Below are 20618 nucleotides of genomic sequence, written 5' to 3' on the forward strand. Positions count from 1 at the left end.
GGTGACTGAGTAGCAAAATCCAGGGGAGTTAGCCTCTCTGGGTTAGTGGATGACCGACCAGAGAGAATGGAGGGGAGGTCCTGAGGATCTCAATGCTTCTGAGCTTGGAGACCCTGGCTACAAGCGTCAGTTACTCTCAGGCATCTAATGCCACGGTAGGTCCTGATAGGAAGGTACGTGCTGGATGGATCAGGAGTTGGTCTAAGCAGATTCTCTCTGTGCACTTGGCTCTCCTTCTCAGCTGGGTCAATAGTGCCTGTGGGAAACAAAATGGTTCAATATTAGCTCAATTAAATGCATGGCTTCAGTAGCTATTAGCTACATTTTACCACTTTCATTGTGTGCTCATAAATGTGAGCAATATAAAATGTATTTGATGTTGAGAATGAGAGAGTCCTATCTTGGTTGTGATTGCATTTTTGAATTTATAATTAATATCACAAAGATATTTCAATATTTCCTTGCTAATTGAAGATAAAGATGGATTATTTGGCTGCACAACCATCTGTTATGGTTGTGTACGTCGGCTGCTGTCCAAGGTCCTGAAATCAAGTGTCTGTGTCGTCCTTATAAAGGAGCATGTCATACAAGCGATGCTGTGAAGGCTATTGCATTGAGATATCTTGGTTGGCTCTAATAATTCACAGGAATTTCCATAACATTCAGATATGCTTTCATAAATGTCTACACCAGGGGTCTTCAACCTTTTCTTGCCCTGGAACCCCCTCCCAGGCAAACTGGCAACCTAGGGACCACCATAATATGTTAGCAAAAAATATATAATCACGTCTTGTCTTATCATTAAATGATAATGGCAAGGAGAAGTAATCAACATTTTAAAATGAATAGATTTGGTAGATAGATTTTCATTATTTTGATGTCCCCACATTACAATTGGAAGAGGAAGTGTAAACTTTAACATAGCCTATTAGCTAGAAAGGTAACTCCAAACACATTTTCGCTAAGAACAGCTGTAAACAAAGGTTAGCCATGTGTTGGCAAAATGTATGTCCAAGTCAAGAAAGCTTACCAGTGCAATTGCTGCACTCAGGGACATCATGCACCAATTATTTTAGAGGGAGCACAAAGTAGCTGAGGATGGAGTCAGGGTGGTTGGAGAATTTTGATTTTTTTTAAACACCTGAAACAGCTTTTTCCTGCAATCTAGAGCCATAATAATTATGCCTAATTCTAGTAATTTAGTTTAGTAATTAATTTAACATATGAACATTTTAAAAACAGGACAAATCTGAGGGGGCATGTGCCCTTGTGCCCCCCATGACACCTCTGGCACTGGAAGCTTAATCGCTGGTGTTTTTTCAAAGCCTATGTCAGATACTCCAGTGAGTGTAATTTGCTCAATATTAGGATTTGAGAAATTAAGTTGACATCATTAGAAATAAGATATTTTACTATTTTCTACTGTAGGTATGTAATTCAAAATTAGTTTATTCTATTGTTGATAGAGATATTCATAAAAACAATATGACCCTTAGGGGGCAGCGGGCCCTCGGTGAAATACCCATGGTGTACACAGTAGAGTCTATATCGACAAGTGCTCGGTGATCCAATTTGAATGGTCTAATTAGCTGTGTTGTTTTGACTTGGTAAATGAAAAACAGACGGGTGAATCTAGGCCTATACTAGGGAATGTTATGGTGCCTCAAAGCACTCAGCAAATCAGACAGCAAATGACAACAAGCTGGATTAGCAACTACACTGCTTGCTTGTTGACTATCCGCATGGTAATCCAAAGTAAAAACATCAGAAGGGCCTCTATACCTTTAACAGAAATCAATCAGCCGCCCAATCTACACATCCAATTCCTCTTGAATTATACATGAACATGCTTTAATTCGATTGAAGCCTAACGAATGATTGATGTATCCATGCTCATACAGCAGTACCTTCTTTTTAAAATGGAAGCCTGAAATGTAAACACCTTTATGTGAAGGTCGCCTTTGCTATAGCCTATGAAATCATCGAGACTTTAAAACGATGTTTGTAAAATGATATAATCAGAATTTAAAGCAATTATTGTTTCATAACTTTTGTATCTATTGGCTAGCCTAATAATAATAGTATATTGCTGATGAGTCATGTGCGTTGAGAAAAATGTTTACGAGATAAGATTAAGCCATAACCATAACAGCAAAAAAAGTGATTGCGACTCAAAGATTTTAAGTTGATTTCAAGCAGGCTAGTCGATTTGTCAGAAAATACCAAATATGTTTTGCTATTTTACTTGTTAATTGAAAGATAAAGACAGTTTGTCTAACTTCAAGCGTTGGTTTCAAGGCTGTTATATGTGGTTGTGTAGGCTACATCGGCTGCTGTCCATGGTTCTGAAATCGAGCGTCCGCGTCCTAATAAAGCCGCAAAAGCGACGCTGAGTAATATGGAATTCCAACAAACCCTTTTGACCTGACTCCTCATTATGGTGCATATGAGCAGCCTCATGCAAAGAAATATAGGATACCTACAAATCTAGCAGTTTAGCCTATTTTCCCAGGTGATGTCGCCTATTCTCACATTTTGATGTTTACCATTTATAATTAAGTAGGTTATCCTTCGAAATAGGATACAATATTAGACCAATTATATATTCATTACTTACAGTGTGATATTTGTCCTCCAGTAAATGAAAAAATAATGGCACTGCAGTGATGGCTTCCTCAACAGTAGCAGCCAATTCATTTGATATTGTACACATCAAGGGGAAACCTCATAAACCATCTTGGAAAATGCAGAAAAAAGCATAACACCGTACAATCCAAGGAAAGAAAAGGCATTAATCAAGCAAGAGCATCCGCACGCCTTGACATATTCTGGGTATCGCCAGTCTCTGGTGCGCAGCCGATGGTAGGCAACTGTGGAATGGATGCTGATATGAAGATGTGCTATTGGTCCTCACCGCGAGATGCGGTTTCAAGGGTTGCTGTGCGCTCCCACTGGCTCCCTGGTGTAAAAAGGGAGAAAGGCAGTGGTCGGGCGCTGTAATTTGCAACTCCAATCACAACAACGCTGCACAATGCACTCAATACTCAAATCCATTTCTTGAAAAACAATTAATGTATTTCAGCATGTAGCCCAGCTGTTTTAATTACACAAGAAAAGTAGACAATAAATAAATGTCCACAGTTATGAAAGCTATTTTTATTTATCAATAACCTACATTTTAGATCACATATAGGCTGTCAAAATGAGTCACATAAATCAAAATGTAGGGATAGCCTGATGTTATTTTTATTTATTTGACATTTTGCAGGATGAAATCTCTTGATGCACCATCTCGTTTTTAAGAGTGTCCAACTGTTATCATTGTACAGACCTAGTAGGGGTATATTCATTGTTTTTAAGACCATCAAATCCTATCCAGCAAATCCCATACTAGGCCATCATTCATCTCCTTTTTCATGAACAGACCACTTTGAATTAAATGGTGTAGGCCCAGTGGTGTAGTGGTGCCTGGAGAGGTGGGTGTACTCTAATGTTGCCAAACATTTCTCAAATGGCCCACCCCGCAAAGGAAAGGCGCCCTGTGTGAAAAATTATATGAGTATAGTGACATACACTCTGAATGACCTAAAATTGGTCTTTCACAGTCAGGCCAACCGAAGCTGTACTGTGCAAGTGCTAATAATAGGCTCTGTCAGAAATTCACAGGTTTCTGATTTTTTTCAGGTTTTCGCTCTCACAGTCACACTTTTTTAAATAGAAAAGCAACACAATTGGATGTTCTAAATCCATAACAATGCTTAAACCATATCAGGAGAGTCCACTTTTGAGGTCTGGGGAAAAATCTAAGAAATGTTGATTTTTTTTTGTGTAGTTACCCTTTAATTCAAGTGAGCAGGCACCTAGCACTGTTGTTTAGTTAGTGGTGTTTCTGTAGCACATTATAAGGAGTTTGCTAAACAAATGGCCACTGGATTGATGCAAATAATCCTGATAGCATTCTGCCAGGTAGGCATAGGCTATTTTGTAGCTAGTTAACATTTAATTGAGAAGGTTTTTGGGAAAGCCTTTCCATCTACCAGAAAATGGTTAGGCCTATCATTAGCATAGCTAGGCTATATTTTTCCTGTTGTTTGAAACCTGGACATTTTACTTCATATTATGAGGCATGTCTTACCTTGCTTCAAAGTAGCCTATAGGCCAAATTCCACCATAGAAACTTGGAAGCAATTATTTTTTTGCCTTCCTCATTTGCGTTTTCCTGTTCTATTAGTTTTCTTTCAACTTTCTTTCATTGTCTAGCAGCCAAAGTGGGGATTAAGAAGTGAGTGTTTAGCAATGCCCAGTGGAAAATAAATTGATAGCCTAGCTAGTATACCTACCTGCGTACCCTCGCCACACCACTGTGGCCTACACTAAATGCTGATGATAGGGCCTATGTGAAATTGTCATGACATTCTGCTCCTACAATTTATTTGATAAAGTGAGTCAGCATGGCAAAATATAATCTACTGTTTACTATAAATACTGAACTACAATCCCCAAAACGTATATTTGGCTCCCTCTCTCGTGATGTAGCTTGCGTAGTCCTTTACGTATTTCCTATGGCATGGTTGATTGTTGTAGGCAGGCCGCTTTTGAATAGGTAGCTAGCTAGCTAAGATGGCGGCTGCGGCAGTGGTTGAGTTTCAGAGAGCTCAGTCTCTCATTAGCACGGATCGTAACGCCTCTATTGATATTCTACATTCTATCGGTAAGTAATGATTGTAGGCATTTAGACGAGAAAGAGTCGTATTGTTGTTGTATTTTTGCTCGATTTAAGTCAACGCAAAGTCAGTTTTATACACTGACAAGAGCCGATTTGTGTGCCGTGCTGACTCACTGTAGACTCACTGTAGAACCGTTGGGTTGCTAGCTAGATAGCTAGCAAGGTGGTCGCTGGATGACTAGCTAGCTATAGTAGGCCATGGCATGATGAGCTGGAAAGCCCAGACTGAATGCAAAGACGTTAGCTAACTACTTATTATGTTGTTTTTATGCAACATGTTTGTAGCTAACAGTTATCACAATACAATTCAAAGTCGCTAGCTAACGTTAGGTAGCTAGTGATTTTGGCTAGCTAGCTAGTGAAGTTGGCTAACTTGCACCCTTGTAATAAAAGCTAGTTAGCCAACTAACCAACTAGCTAACTAGCTACCTCAAAGAACTTGAGAATTGATTGAATCTTAGTTATGTATGTCATTTTGGTGCAGATAATGTAGCTAGATGCTCTGAAATGTGTTAACGTTACTAAGTTAGCTTGCTTACGTTGCCAAATTATCAGTGAGATCAAATCCACTGTTCTTAATTAGTTATCACTAGGTAGCTAGTTAACTACCTAACTGTTGTTGACAGTTCTGTGGCTAGCTTTGTAGCATGCTATTCCATGTGTTGTAGCTGTCATCAAATTGCCTTAGTCACAGGGCCCCAGTTAGCTGTTGTCTTGCAAGACTAGTAGACCCAGATAAACAGTAACTAAGACAGACAACAAGGAACACAGTAGTTAGCTAGGACTAGGAGACTGTCAGTGTAGGAAAAGATATAGCCAATGTCAATCGGTGCATTATTTTCCTTGTCCCAACAGTGAGGCGAGATATCCAGGACAGCGATGAAGAAGCCGTTCGGGTTAAAGAACAAAGCATCTTGGAGCTGGGGTCACTCCTGGCCAAAACAGGACAGGCTGCAGGTGAGACTCAACACAAACACCACATCTGGTCTATTAACATGGCTGCCTGGCTGCTGAACTAGACAAACTTGGGAGTGAGTCATCCATTAACTGTACAATGATTCACTGTATGTGCCATTGCTTAACTGTTCTGTAGTACCCAAGAACAGATTATTTCCAGTTATGAAGCTAACATCACTATTTTGACAGTAGACACAACACAACCTTGGGTAGAAAGACTTATCGGGTAGACAAGATATGCTTACTGTTGTCATTCATTTAGCCCTAATTTCTGCTGTGGTCATTCCTCTACCACAGAGTTGGGGGGTCTGCTGAAGTTTGTGCGGCCGTTCCTCATCTCCATCAGTAAGGCTAAGGCAGCCCGGCTGGTCCGCTCCCTGCTGGACCTATTCCTGGACATGGAGGCAGCCACAGGCCAGGAGGTGGAGCTGTGTCTGGAATGCATCGAGTGGGCCAAGGTTGAGAAGAGGACCTTCCTCAGGCAGGCTCTTGAGGTAAGCTGACCCCTTTCACCTAGAAGACAAGCTGTTGTTTAGTTTGAAGACCATATGTAATTGAGTCTTTCTCAACACATTTCCCTACCTTCCCAGAGTGATATGATTCATTTTTTTACATTATGATGTGTAAATCAATGACACATTTCTCTTCCCCTCTCCTCAGGCCCGTCTGATCTCGCTCTATTTTGACACCAAAAGACACCAGGAGGCCTTAGCGCTTGGTGAGTGACAGTTCTATCTGTATGGACTGACAATATTATCCCTGCTCCATGAGCTCAGCATCTGTCTGAGCATAGAGGGTTAAGCATTGGATATGTTTACCCATAGCTGTGTCCAAAGCTATGTAGCATGACTCTGTATCCCTTTCACCCCCGTCTCCTGGACGCTTTGTGATGTGCTGTCAAACAAGTCGAGACTCGTGACAACATTACATTTATCCGAAGTTGAACTTTAATATTCCACAACACCAGGTTTGTGGGCCACCCATATATATACGAAAGATGTGTTAACTATAAGGCACGTTAGATAAGTGTCTGCTAAATTACTATATGACCTTTATATTGTGTTTCTCTGGTGTTCAGGCACCCAGCTGCTCCATGAGCTGAAGAAGATGGACGACAAGGCGCTGCTGGTGGAGGTGCAGCTGCAGGAGAGCAAGACGTACCACGCGCTCAGCAACCTGCCCAAGGCCCGCGCCGCCCTCACCTCAGCCCGCACCACAGCCAACGGCATCTACTGTCCCCCCAAGCTGCAAGCCGCCCTGGACATGATGTCAGGTCAGTCCCAGTGAACGAGCCTCCATCCATACAGTGTTCCTCAATGGCTTAGAAACTATTGGCTGCTTATGTTGTTATTTTGGCAGAAACAACAGAACGTTATACAACCGAATAGAATACACTCTGAGCGCTATTTTATTGGTAGAACAAAACAAATCTATGAAGCTGTAAATCCATCAGTAAAATGAACTATGTTCAGTGTGTATTAAATTACCAGGGATTTCAGTGAGTCAATGTCTTACTCATTTGTAACACCCAGAATTAGTTTACTGACCCAAATGAAGAAGAGCTGTGTGTTGAGGTGGCAAAGTGCCATGCTTAGTGTGGACGACTGACCGTGCTTCCTCCCCTGCAGGGATCGTCCACGCAGCTTCGGAGAAAGACTGGAAGACTGCCTACTCCTACTTCTTTGAGGCCTTTGAGGGCTACGATTCCATCGACCACCCTAAAGCCATTACCGGTCTCAAATACATGCTACTCTGCAAGATCATGCTCAGCCTGTAAGTGATACTACCTCCTAGCTGTGTTGCAATGATTTGAAGCATACAGGTATGGCTTGGGGTAGCTTTGATGTGTTCTGACTTGGTTGACCCGCTGTTGCTGGTGTCTTTCAGACCAGAAGAGGTGCAGTCCCTGATCAGCGGTAAATTGGCCCTGCGGCATGCTGGCCGACAGGTAAGAACCTGCTGTGTGTGTGTGTGGTTTTTCTCAACTTGCACTATGTAATACGTTTTTTAATTGGTTGGTACCTGGCTGACCATGGTCTCTACCTCCCTCCCTTTGCAGACAGATGCACTGAAATGCGTTGCACAAGCCAGCAAGAACAGATCATTAGCAGACTTTGAAAAGGTAACACCTTCCTTTAGCCCTCATTGTTGGTGCTATGTTTTTTTGTCTCTGAGGATCTCTATTGTGACAGGTCCATTTGTATTCTCCCTTGTCTCACCTTCCCTCTCCTCCCCACTAAGCCTCTTTCTTTTCTCCCTCCCTCCCTCTTTCTTTCCTCCTCTCCCTCTCCTCCTATTCCCCCCTCCATCTCTAGGCCCTTACAGAATACAAAGCAGAGTTGAGGGACGACCCCATCATCAGAACCCACCTGGCCACGCTGTATGACAACCTGCTGGAAGGGAACCTTATCCGTGTCATCGAACCCTTCTCCAGAGTACAGGTATGCACATCTGGGGACGATAAATATTGCTTGATGTTGGATTTCTAACTAACCACTCATATCATAATCCTTTATGGTGTTTCTCTTTTCCAGATTGAACACATATCAGGTCTCATCAAACTGTCAAAGGTATAGAGGCTTCTGCTTTGCTACCTTAATATCTTTGGTATTTGAGAAGTGAAAATCTGCACGCATTTAGTCCTGTGATATAATATTCACACATCTTATAAGTCCTATATGCCTTGACATATTGTCAGTAATTAGTGGATATGTGTTTTTTCCCCTCAGGCGGATGTTGAGAGGAAATTGTCACAGATGATCCTGGACAAGAAGTTTCATGGTAAATCAATTGTCTGCTTGCTTGGTACATGCCTGGTATAAACTACTGTATCATATCTTTGTATTACGCTTCTTCTGTTAAGTGAAATGTAATTTAGTCTAAATTGCCTGTATGACTTATTATAGGGATCCTGGACCAAGGCGAGGGTGTCTTGATCATATTTGACGAGCCACCAGTTGACAAGACTTATGGAGCGGCCTTGGAAACTATTCAGAACATGAGCAAAGTTGTGGACTCGCTTTACAACAAAGCGAAGAAGCTAACATAGGTAGGGCTCTTCAAGAGCGACACATGCACACTTGCCACATGTACACTTGCCACATGTTCTGTCCAATTGCATAACTCACTGCATCCTTCCAAACGGGAAAGGATGACTTTTCAAACCACTGTGCTTACTGTAGATCTTATGTCTTTCTCGTCCTCAGAACAAATGGCGAGACCACAACAGCACGGTGGAGGACGTGTGTGTGTGTGTGTGTGTGTGTGACCAGAGTGTGTAACATTTTAAGAAGGGGACAAGGGAGAGCGACCAAAAAAGTCAACAGGATTCCCAGTTCCCCCTCAACGGACAATTCCATCACCCCTCTTAATTCTCATTTATTTAATTTTTTTGTTCTTTCAGGATTCTATTAAACTCTCATCGGCCACAGCAGGCCATCAGGGAATATTGTACAACCACAATAAAATATTAAGAAAGATAAATACATGTTTATATCTCCTGTAGAATAAAGACTGGGCTTACAAAGCCTACAGCTGACTCCTTCGCCACCTGAAAAGGTGCAATATCGAGCGCCACCAACACTGTTTCTTTTACATGCAGGGACAAGGCTTTTGGTCAGGGTGGTCTCTTCATCTCTCTCTGTCCATATCTTTCTGAAGCACATGGTTTTTAGCTAATTGAAGGTAGGTTAGAAAACATTGGGATATCCTGGCAGTTAAATTTGCAGGTTGACATTTGTCTTGAGTCTTGTCCTGGAGGCAGAACTGAGCGATATCCCCTTAGACACGCCAGCTGAGAAGTTAAAATGGGCTATATTGTAGACATTCATGACAACATAAATTAGCCTTTTGGTCATCATTTAAGGTTAGGCATTAGGGTTAGCAGTGTGGTTAGGTTCAAAATCTGATTTTATGACTGGCTGTGCCAGCTAGTGACCACTCTGCAGAGCTGCCTCCAGGGTAAGATTCATGATGAAAAATGCTAACCTGTGTTACATTTGGTCAAAATGGCTCCCTCTTAACTCTTGCTGTGCTCATCATATTCATGCCAAGAGTCAGTCAATTCCCCTGCATGGTATTTCAAATGGTTGTCAACATCACTTTATTCGGATTGCGTTTGTTTTTAACTAAAATAAATCGGACACTTTTGTCCCCTTCATACTGTAAGTACATAGCGCAGAATGGATGCCATTTCACACCGCCAGTGCCCTCTTTCATCCCTCTGCTTTGCATCAACGTTTGGCTACAATATAATTTAGGGGTGCAGAAGTGATGTATTGATTGCCTCTGGGCGTCTGTCTGATCCCGAGTGACCGGTTATTCATTGTTAGATCCTGGTATGCTAATAACCAAACAACAGTTTGTATGGTTTAGATTTTTTTTTGTCATTTTCAAAAATAAACATTTTGTATTTTTAACGATTTTGTCTGCCTCTTGGAAAATATCACTGACCTTGGCAAAGTTCGATTGGGCCATTTTAGCCCTCTGTGCTGAGGTAATTTGGGTAAGACGTTGGGTGTCCCTTGTTGGACGAGTGACTTCAGTTGATTTGGACGCCAGTGTTGATATAAAGGTCTAATAGACTAAGGCGTTCGAAGCAAATGTCTGAAGGAACTAGCAGCTTCAACTGGGTGGGGAAGAATGAGTGCCTCTAGTTGCTTACTGGGTGGAAGTAAAGAAGGAGGTCAAATCAAAGGGAAGAGATGTGTATGCAGTAGGAAGAATCCCTGTCAAGTCAACTCTGGGATTGCCATGTTGTGAAGTGCATTTAGAGGGTTATGAATAATATGGTATTGTCTTGTCTCCTGTTGGGCAAATATTCCTGTGTTAGAAAATGGCCTCGTCCCATCAAAGGGCATTAAACCACAATTTCAATGACGGCTTTGGATTGTTTTTTTTTACAGAAGGCAATGTAAACCGTTTATGAACCTGTTTGTGTAATGAAACCTAGTCATTAAGTTGAAAAGGGAAGGATCTGGATTCTGACATGGTGTTTATGCACTATACAAGACCATCCATAAAGGTGCATCGTTGCAAAGAGTTCATGACTTCTGCACCAGAGTTCTCCAATATTGTGCCATAAACTGCTCTGAACTGAGTTTCCCTCAATTTTTTCTCAGTGAAGTTTTACAGTATGTTAACAAGAAGCAGTCACTAAACACTAGTGGAAGTCCCATTTCAAGGATCTCCATTTATCGGTTAGGTATGGCCTATATGTGTAAAACCATACATTTTGGGACCAATTATTTTGACTTAATTGAATTTTAAACTTCCAAGTTTGAGGTGAATAGGTGTAATGTAAATGTTAGGTAACTGCCAAAATAATGGAAACACCTAAATAAAGTGTGTTAATAGGGCATTGGGCCAACACGAGCCGCCAGAACAGCATAATGTGCCTTGGCATATATTCTACAAGTGTCGAACTCTATTGGAGAGATGCGACACTATTCTTCCACGAGAAATTCCATAATTTGTTGTTTTGTTGATGGTGGTGGAAAATGCTGTCTCAGGCGCTACTGCAGAATCTCCCAGAAGTGTTCAATTGGGTTGAGATCTGGTGACAGACACACAACGTCAAACACGCTGCTGTCTGATGTCAGAGACATTGAACCACTCAACCAGGGTTCTCCAACCCTGTTCCCGGAGAGCTACCCTCCTGTAGGTTTTCGCTCCAACCCCAGTTGTATCTAACCTGATTCAGTTTATCAACCAGCTAATTATTAAAATCAGGTGCGCTAGATTAGGGTTGGAGCGAAAACCTACAGGATGGTAGCTCTCCAGGAACAGGGTTGGAGAGCCCTGCACTGGACACTTCCTGACATAGCTCATTCTAATATTTCTGCTACTGTACTTTAGTATTTAGTTACTGTTTATACACACCACATATATATTTATATACTGGATCCTTGACGTAACTCACCAATATATATAATGCTGTACACAGTGCTTGAATTGGACTGAAATTGGTGCCGCTACTCATTTTGGGTGCTTGTACTGTTTATATTTAGGTGCAGGAGCTCCACAATAATTTTGAGCTAATAATCTATAAGATGTGCAGGAGCTCTAGCAGTAGAAAAATGGAGGTGTTAGTACTCAGCTCCAGTGAGCTGCTGCCCAAGTCAAGAACTGGCTGTACATATCGTTCTTAGTATATCTTGTGTAAATTCTTCCGGTGTATATACATATAGATTGCCCTTTGGTTACCATTACAGTGCTGTTTGGATTCGTCCTGACATTCTTTATTTGTACTTTTTTTACATTTTCATTATTTGTGTAATTGACATTTTACTGCCTTGTTAGGAGCTAATAACATAAGGATTTCGCCCCACCCGCTATAACATCTGCTAAACGTGACCAATAAACGTTGATTTGATACACACACCCTTTAAACTCCCTATGCTCCTTTGAGACCCCTCTTTCAAAGTCACTGAGATCCATGGTAGCCAAAATAATGGGCAACTGGTCATTTTTATACATGACCCTAAGCATGATGGGATGTTAATTGCTTAATTAACTTAGGAACCACACCTACTTTCAATATACTTTGTATCCCTCATTTACTCAAGTGTTTCCTTTATTTTGGTGGTTTGTAATATCGCCCCTAAATCTATCCACAGCTTCATGCAGTTTTCCAAAACCCCCAAAGTATTGTTGCTTGTTTTGGATTTCTATACACATCAATATCAAATGTACAGACGGTTCTTGCTGACCAACAATTACCGAGTATATCTGATGTTCAGATAAGTTCAAATAAATATTTTTTCAAAAGTGTTTGCTTTCTCTTCTCTGTTTAGTGTTTTTATGATCATTGATCAGCCCATTTGCAATAAGGTATTCACTTTTCCATTTGACTTTATAAAATTCTCTCTCTGACCATTTGTATACTTGCAAACTTGGAAATTCACAATATTGAGAATAGGCATATAAAAGTAATCCTGATCATGTACAATTTATAGATTTTTGTTTATGTGTGTGTTAAAAACAACTAATTATGCTCACAATATTGAAGCAGTTTATTAGATCGTTTGATTGTGCAGTTTCCGAAATATGTGTTATTAATATCCTATGTACACACCTGGGATACATTTACTTGCGGAGTACAGACCTCTTCGCTGTCCCACTGGCAAAGATTTCCAACTGAGTTTGCGTAATATGTGGTTTGTTCAAATATTTCGTCTCCAACGTGTGCGTGATGACATCCTTCGTAAGCGACGCCGATCCCGCCCACTTAGCCTGTGTAGTGCTAGTGGAGTTCAACGATTGTGCTGTCAGCAGTGTTGGGAACATTATGCTGAGTTACATTTGAAAAACGACAACAAACACCAATATGGCCGGCCGGGTGAGTTTCCTTTAAATAAGTGGCTTTAGGTAAACATATTTAGACATAGACGAGAATGATAACAATGCTGTGTTTTAAGGATGTTTCAGCCACTACTAGCTAGCTAGCTTCCTCCAACACACACTAGCCTGTGTGGCAGAGTACGTCATTCAAACCTCAGCCCGGAAGACGAGTATCTTATGACTAGTGTCCACTGCGAGCCATGTAATATCAAGCTAGCTACACAAGACAATACACTCATAGTATCTCTCAATGCTGTATCTCTAGCCAGTATCGACCAGGAAACCTCATAGTGATAGTAGCTTGCTAACTAAGCCAGCGCAGTATGAAAGGATACAGCTAGCGAAACAAGCTAAATCTCGCCTTCCAAGGTTTGACAGCTGGCTAACTTGTTGACTAGCTTTCAGGACCAGTCTAGCTAGGTAGATAGTCCAGTGCCTACACACACTAGTGCCAACAGGGAAGTGACATGTAAATGTCCGACTGCTGGGAAAGAGGAACAACAACGAATAGCTAAGTCATTTTTAGTCCAAATATAATTTAACGTTAGCTTTCCACTTTCAAGATCTTTGAACAATGTGGACTGTAGCACAGATGATAGGGGATTCATCTTTGACTGTAGTGTGTGGAATCTGTGGATGACACAATATTATGAAGTGACTGGGGCCCCTGTAATGCACAGGCTGCAGCTGTCTGCATACTCTGCAAGAATATGATAATTGCTTGAGCAATCACCCATCACTAATTTCCTAGTTCAACAGACAATAATATAATACCATGCTTATTCATATCATGCGTATAAACCAAAATACTTAAATCATGCACAGTCATGCTCACGTGTAGGGGGTAGTATTTTGTATACATTTTAGAACATTTGAGCTGATTACATTTTGATAGAATGTGAGGAATTCCCTTAAAGGTAGACACAGCGATATGATGTAGATGCAGAAAGTAAACAACATAGTAGGTCAATTTCCGCAACAACTAAGAGCGTTGAAGCACGAACCTGTGCATATGCGCAGATACTGTGTGTGACTGTGTGAGAGCAAAGTCTTGCGTCTCACTCATCTCTATCTGTGGTGCTGCTCGTGACAATGTCATTTCACTGAGTCTACCTTTAAACACAATCTGCAACTCACAACAACTTAAAACAGCTGCTTAGCTAAAACTGTGCTCGCAGTGTTCCACAAATCATTAGAAAGTGTTTGCCTTAGAGTGGAAAAGCTCCAGAAATTTGCTCCTGTAAGCCCAGTATCCAACACAGTTTTCCATGATGTTCATTAGCATCATTGGTTAGGTCCAAAATATAGACCTATATAACATTAGTATCTTTGATATTGTTTGGTGAACAGGCCAGCTCAGTTGCTCAAATGTACTCAAAACCTATGCAAGACTTTGCTCTCACACAGTCACACACAGTATCTGCGCATATGCACAGGTTCGCGCTTCAACGCTCTTAGTTGTATGCTTTATGCTTTTTTCTGGCTACATTTGCCCCAAAGTGGTTTCCCAGAAAAACACTGACTGTAAGCATCAAATAATATTTTGATTTCAGTGATACCATCCTAAAAATCTAAAAGGTCGAATCTGCATTTGGGGACACCAGCGCCTTTGTTATTTTTTGGGGGTGTTGTTCAAATGGAGGAGAGGAGCATCCCCCCCGCCCACACAAAAAGGTATTATTATTATTATTAAAACAAATTATAGCGGCCCTTGTGTGCACTTCCAGTAATGCCGTATACCCCAGTATGGTACAGAAACGGTATGACGGTATGAAAATCTGTATACCGCCCAACCCTACCGAACACCCCCCCCCCATTCACGTGGGGCTGTAGTGGAGCGGGTTGAAAGATTCCTTGGTGTCCACATCACATAATGTCAAAGTCAAATTATGTTTAAAAAAAAAAATGTTTACCAGTTAATTAAAAATGAAAAGCTGAAATGTCCTGAGCCAATAAGTATTCAACCCTTTTGTTATGGCACGCCTAAATAAGTTCAGGAGTACAAATGTGCTTAACAAGTCACATAATAAGTTGCATGGACTCACTCTGTGTGCAATAATAGTGTTTAACATGATTTTTGAATGACTACCTGATCTCTGTACCCCACACATACAATTATCTGTAAGGTTCTTCAGTCGAGCAGTGAATATCAAACACAGATTCAACCACAAAGACCAGAGAGGTTTTCCAATGCCTTGCAAAGAAGGGCACCTATTGGTTGATGGGTAAAAATAAAATAAAAAGCACACATTGAATATCCCCTTGAGCATGGTGAAGTTATTAATTACACTTTGGATGGTTTATCAGTATATACAGGCGTCATTCCTAACTCAGTTGCCGGAGAGGAAGGAAACCGCTCAGGGATTTCACCATGAGGCCAATGGTGACTTTAAAACAGTTACTGAGTTTAATGGCTGTGATAGGAGAAAACTGAGGATGGATCAACAACATTGTAGTTACTCCACAATACTAACCTGATTGACAGAGTGAAAAGAAGAAAGCCTTTACAGAATAAAAATATTCCAAAACCTGCATCCTGTTTGCAAAAAGGAACTTAAGTAATACAAAAAACTGGTTTAGTCAGATTTCCACCAGACACTGGGAGATGAATTCACCTTTCAGCAGGAAAATTACTTAAAACACAAGGCCAAATCTACGATGGAGTTGCTTACCAAGAAGACAGTGAATGTTCCTGAGTGGCCGAGTTACAGTTTTAACTCAAATCTACTTGAAAATCTATGGCAAGAACTGAAAATGGTTATCTAGCAATGATCAACAACCAATTTGACAGAGTTTGAAGAATTAAGAGAAAAATAATGAACAAATGTTAAACAATCTAGGTGTGGAAAGCTCTTAGAGACTTACCCAGAAAGACTCACAGCTGTAATCGCTGCCGAAGGTGCTTCTACAAAGTATTGTCTCAGGGGTGTGAATACTTATGTAAATGACATATTTCTGTATTAATTTTCAATAAATGTGCAACATTTTGGGGTATTGTGTGTAGATGGGTGAGAAAAAATCATTTACATTTACGTCATTTAGCAGACGCTCTTATCCAGAGCGACTTACAAATTGGTGCATTCACCCTATAGCCAGTGGGATAACCACTTTACAATTTTTTTGGGGGGGATAACCAGTTTACAAATCAATGTAATTTTTTGATTCAAGCTGTAACAACAAGATGTGGAATAAGTCAAGGGGTGTGAATACTTTCTGAAGGCACTGTATGTCTGCTTGTTCTCATGTTGTCTTTTTGGTCTCGTCTCCTTCGCTCCTTTTTGCTGTGACTGTGCACCGTCCCACACACACACCAAGCCCCTCCCCCTGCCACTCACAACATCAAAGATGAGAGATCACTTTTTCCTCTCAGACAACAAGCCGTTTCAAGTCGCTATTTGCATTTGAGGTTTGGTGAACGGAGTCGGTCATATGGACACTGAAATACATTGAGACATTATTTTACTGTAATAGACAAGAACTTAACCTTTCTAACGATACCCTTTTTATGTCTCAACTCCTCAAATTGCGCGAAGGGCAGACCCTACTAAAGCGGGAGTATCATTGAACATTGATTCTGGAAAATGAATGCTTAGTTTCTGTCGCGCGTGGCATTGCGGTACAGCTTACCTAGCAGCATTTTAGCCACATACTGTTATACTAGCGGTCTGGTCTGTGTTTTATAAATGTCCAATGAGCATAAAAAACTATTATATAGAAATAAGGTAGGCCACTTGATTTCAGCATCTGAATAAAGTGGACAGGCTAGCATGCTGTTCAAGCAGTTGGAGACGGACAGAAGGGTGTGTTCATAACAATTCAACTCTTCTACCTTGTTATCTAGCAAATAGATCAAATTTGGCTATACTTTAAACATAAAAATGTAATACCATTTTATTTGTCACATGCTTCGTAAACAACAGGTGTAGACTAACAGTGAAATGCTTACTTACGGTCCCTTCTCCAACAATGCAGAGTTAAAGATAAGGTAAAAAAAAAAAATATATATATATATAATTGAAATGGTGACACAAGGAATACACAGTGAATAACGAATAATAATAATGTCTATATATAGGGAGTAGAAAATAACATGGCTATATACAGGGAGTACCAGTACCGAGTCGATGTGCAGGGGTACGAGGTAATTGAGGTATCTATGTACATATAAGTAGGGGTAAAGTGACTAGTCAACAGGATAGATAATAGACAGTAGCAGCAGCATATGTGGTGTCAGTATGCATGCGTGTGCATGTTATGTGTGTGTGTTGGGGTGTCAGTGTAAGTGTGTGTGTGGGTAGAGTCCAGTGTGTGTGTGTGTGTGAGTCAGTGCAAGAGAGTTAGTGCAAAAAAGGGGCAATGCAGGTCATCCGATTAGCTATTTAGCAGAAAGGTTAGCTGGCTACTCACTAGCATGTGGGCTTGTGCTTGAAAGGTTGTTTATGAGACCTGTGTTAATTTTCTATAATGCCTGCTACAAGAAGTTAGTCATTATTAGTAAATGTACATTATGCATGGTTCTGGTTAAATTTTTAACAAAAAGGGCATTTTCATAGACACACTTGAAAGACAGATCAGTGATTATTGCAAAAAAAGCAGGTTAAACTATTTTGATAATGGTTGTGGAAGGCTTATATTTAGCCTAGGTATTATGTCACAAGCTCTGAATTAATTTGATTGTTGCTGACTGTTTGAAATTCAGTGTATTTTACCTTTAATTGTACAACAAAGCTTATTTAGAGAAATCATACAAAATTGAGATATACACTGAGTGTACAAAACATTAGGAACATCTTCCTAATATTGAGTTGCACCCCCTTTTGCCCTCAGACCAGCCTCAATTCATCAGGTCATGGACTCTACAAGGTGTTGAAAGTGCTCCACAGGGATGCTGGCCCATGTTGACTCCAATGCTTCTCACCGTTGTCAAGTTTGCTCTATGTCCTTTGGGTGGTGGACCATTCTTGATACACATGGGAAATGGTTGAGTGTGAAAAACCCAGCAGCATTGCAGTTCTTGACACTCAAACCGGTGCGCCTGGCACCTACGACCATCCCCCGTTCAAAGGCACTTAAATCTTTAGTCTTGCCCATCCACCATCTGAATGGTGCACATACACAATCCATGTCTCATTTGTCTCAAGGCTTAAAAATCCTTCTTTAACCTTTCTCCTCCCCTTCATCTACACTGATTTGAAGTGGATTTAACAGGTGACATCAATAAGGGATCATAGCTTTCACCTGGATTCACCTGTTTAGTCTGTGTCATTGAAAGAGCAGGTGTTCCTAATGTTTTGTGCACTCAGTTTATATCGTGAATCGCTAGAAAAAATGGAGATATGATTTTTAGGCCATATCACTCAGCAACAGTTGATGGAGAGTGGAGGCATGGGTATTTGAAGTCTTCAAAGTAAGGTTTTCAGGAGATATTTTAAAAGTTACACTTGTAGCTCTTTGAAGTATGAGAGGCTATGGCTTGTATAAATCACAATAATCCCTATGGAGAATTTATAGCTGTGATATATTACAAGGTTACTATCAACCATTATGGGAAAATGTTGGGTAGGCCTGGAAAATAGCCTGAAATCCGAGATGTCACATTGATAGAATTTTACCATAGCTCTTCAAAGAAGTAGCTAGGAGTAATGACTTATTCTCAAGAAGATGTAAAACAACAACACCGGCCCAGACAGTTGATTTCTTTCTTGAAATGTGCAGTAGTTTGAGTTACACTGTTGGTTTCAACAGAAACCCTCAAGGGAGAACATTAGCCTACACTTTATGTAACGGGGTTACGTTTTATTTGATTTAATGATTGTCATCTGTTAAGCTGGTTACCAAACCTGAGTTGCAAACCATCTACATGCCTTCACTACCCACAAAGCACTATTCCTCACTTTGCTTTCTCTTTTCAGTTTACACCAATATATTTTAAATTCTTCCCTTCTCCTGGGGGTATGAATGGATAGCCTATAGCAGGAAAATCTTTTCCATTCAGTCCAATTATTATTATTATTTTTTTTTTTTTTTTTAGGTCATTTAGCAGACGCTCTTATCCAGAGCGACTTACAGGAGCAATTAGGGTTAAGTGTCTTGCTCAAGGGCACATCGACAGATTTTTCACCTAGTCGGCTCGGGGATTAGAACCAGCGACCTTTCGGTTACTGGCACAACGCTCTTAACCACTAAGCTACCTGCCGCCCAAATTAGCTGGAGTGAAGGGACAACCCCATTCACTGCCTAGGCTAATAGGCTAAATTGAATTTGTCTTAGACCCACTAACTTGCACAGAGGCGATATGGGAAGTTGGGCACACAGGCAAAAAACAATGTTTAATTAAAAATAAGCTATCTGGCAAAGGTGCATAGGTTGACAATCTACATGGGAATGCTGTTTGGGCATTGAACCTGTGTCCCACATGTAGCCTAGGCCTATCTGTTTCTTTACTATACTCCTTACAATACAATGTTGAGGAACTTGCAAAAGTTGTTTCTACTTAACTGGATTGGAGCAGCCTTTAGTAGTACAAGCCATTCAAATAGTTGATACTTACTAAAAGGCATAGGCCATCGCCATGTGATAACACAGCGAAGGGAAATGTTTATGTTGAAGAGGAAATATTTTCATTAGAGCGTATCAATTGCAATTGGTATGTCACTGGGACGTGTACCTTTTTGAAAAGGTTATCGAGTGTTGTTTCTGTCGTTCTCCTTTCCAGACTATGCAAGTGGCGCGATGCCCAACAGACGATCTGTCACTTACCAACTGCGCAGTCGTGAGTGAGAAGGACCCACAGTTTGAACAGTAAGTATTGTGTGTGTGACAGCTATATGGTTGTATGCTGTGTGTGCATGTACATGTGTTTTGATCCCCAGCCCTGAGGTGCCTCTGTCACATCAAAGGCCAGTGTGTGTGTAGCGGTACATCACAATGGATCACTGGGGCTCAGTTTTCTAGCCATGATGCCAAAAGCCCCAGGGCCGTCACATTCTCTGTCTATGGCTGCTCTGATTTCCTTCTCCGTCACACATGTTGTTCTGTCTTCTCATCTCTGGCCTTGCACCTGTCCCTCTCGGGCAGGTGTGGGACTCACCAAAGCTCTCTTACCTGGTGAAAGAAGTAACCCACCTCAGCAGAAAAATGTCACCATGGAACATATGGTCTCTCTCTCTCAGAGAGGGAGAGTTGAATGTTGATGTACTGTAGGGTCTTGACCCATTGAAGGGGATTTTAAAATGTATAAAATTATCTCTCAATATCATGCTTGCTAGCCATGTAAACATGCATATTGTAGTTTTCTCTGTATGGTATGATAATCCTCTTCTCCTCTATGCAGTCACGTGACCGTGAGAACCACGCCGACCCACAAGTTTGTGTTCACAGTGAAGACCCACCAGAGTGTGGTCCCAGGGACCATCGCCTTCAGTCTGCCCCAGGTAGGAGCCACCATCATGGCTTTCATAAATAGGCTACACACTGGGTTCCAAGCTATCCTTAGTTGAATGTCTTGTTGAAATGTAATGTAATGATAAACTGACTAAAAGTCTAACCCACATCTTCAGGGCATTGTAACTAAAGCCATTATTTCATCAATGAT

At 40.9% G+C, this 20618-nt stretch overlaps 2 protein-coding genes across 2 annotated transcripts in view; both read left to right on the forward strand.

Moving 5' to 3' along the window:
- Nucleotides 1-4562: 4562 nt before the first annotated feature.
- On the forward strand, nt 4563-10101 carry LOC311100800 (26S proteasome non-ATPase regulatory subunit 11B). The gene is made up of 13 exons (XM_084141766.1): nt 4563-4711; nt 5582-5683; nt 5981-6177; nt 6344-6401; nt 6762-6956; nt 7312-7456; nt 7571-7631; nt 7743-7805; nt 7999-8124; nt 8218-8253; nt 8413-8464; nt 8590-8732; nt 8890-10101. The coding sequence occupies exons 1-12, from the start codon at nt 4621-4623 to the stop codon at nt 8730-8732; spliced, it is 1269 nt and encodes a 422-aa protein (XP_083997892.1). The 5' UTR covers nt 4563-4620; the 3' UTR covers nt 8890-10101.
- A 2812-nt stretch (nt 10102-12913) lies between these two features.
- The window catches only part of LOC311101036 (vesicle-fusing ATPase), a 36460-nt gene continuing 28755 nt past the window's right edge, over nt 12914-20618 (forward strand). Inside the window, exons 1-3 of the mRNA XM_084142053.1 lie at nt 12914-13022; nt 19740-19825; nt 20358-20457. Coding sequence (XP_083998179.1) covers nt 13011-13022; nt 19740-19825; nt 20358-20457 — 198 coding nt within the window. The 5' untranslated portion in view covers nt 12914-13010. The remainder of the gene's footprint in view (nt 13023-19739; nt 19826-20357; nt 20458-20618) is intronic.

Source organism: Coregonus lavaretus (genome assembly GCF_964263955.1).
Source record: "Coregonus lavaretus genome assembly, chromosome: 25".
Lineage (NCBI taxonomy): Eukaryota > Metazoa > Chordata > Actinopteri > Salmoniformes > Salmonidae > Coregonus > Coregonus lavaretus.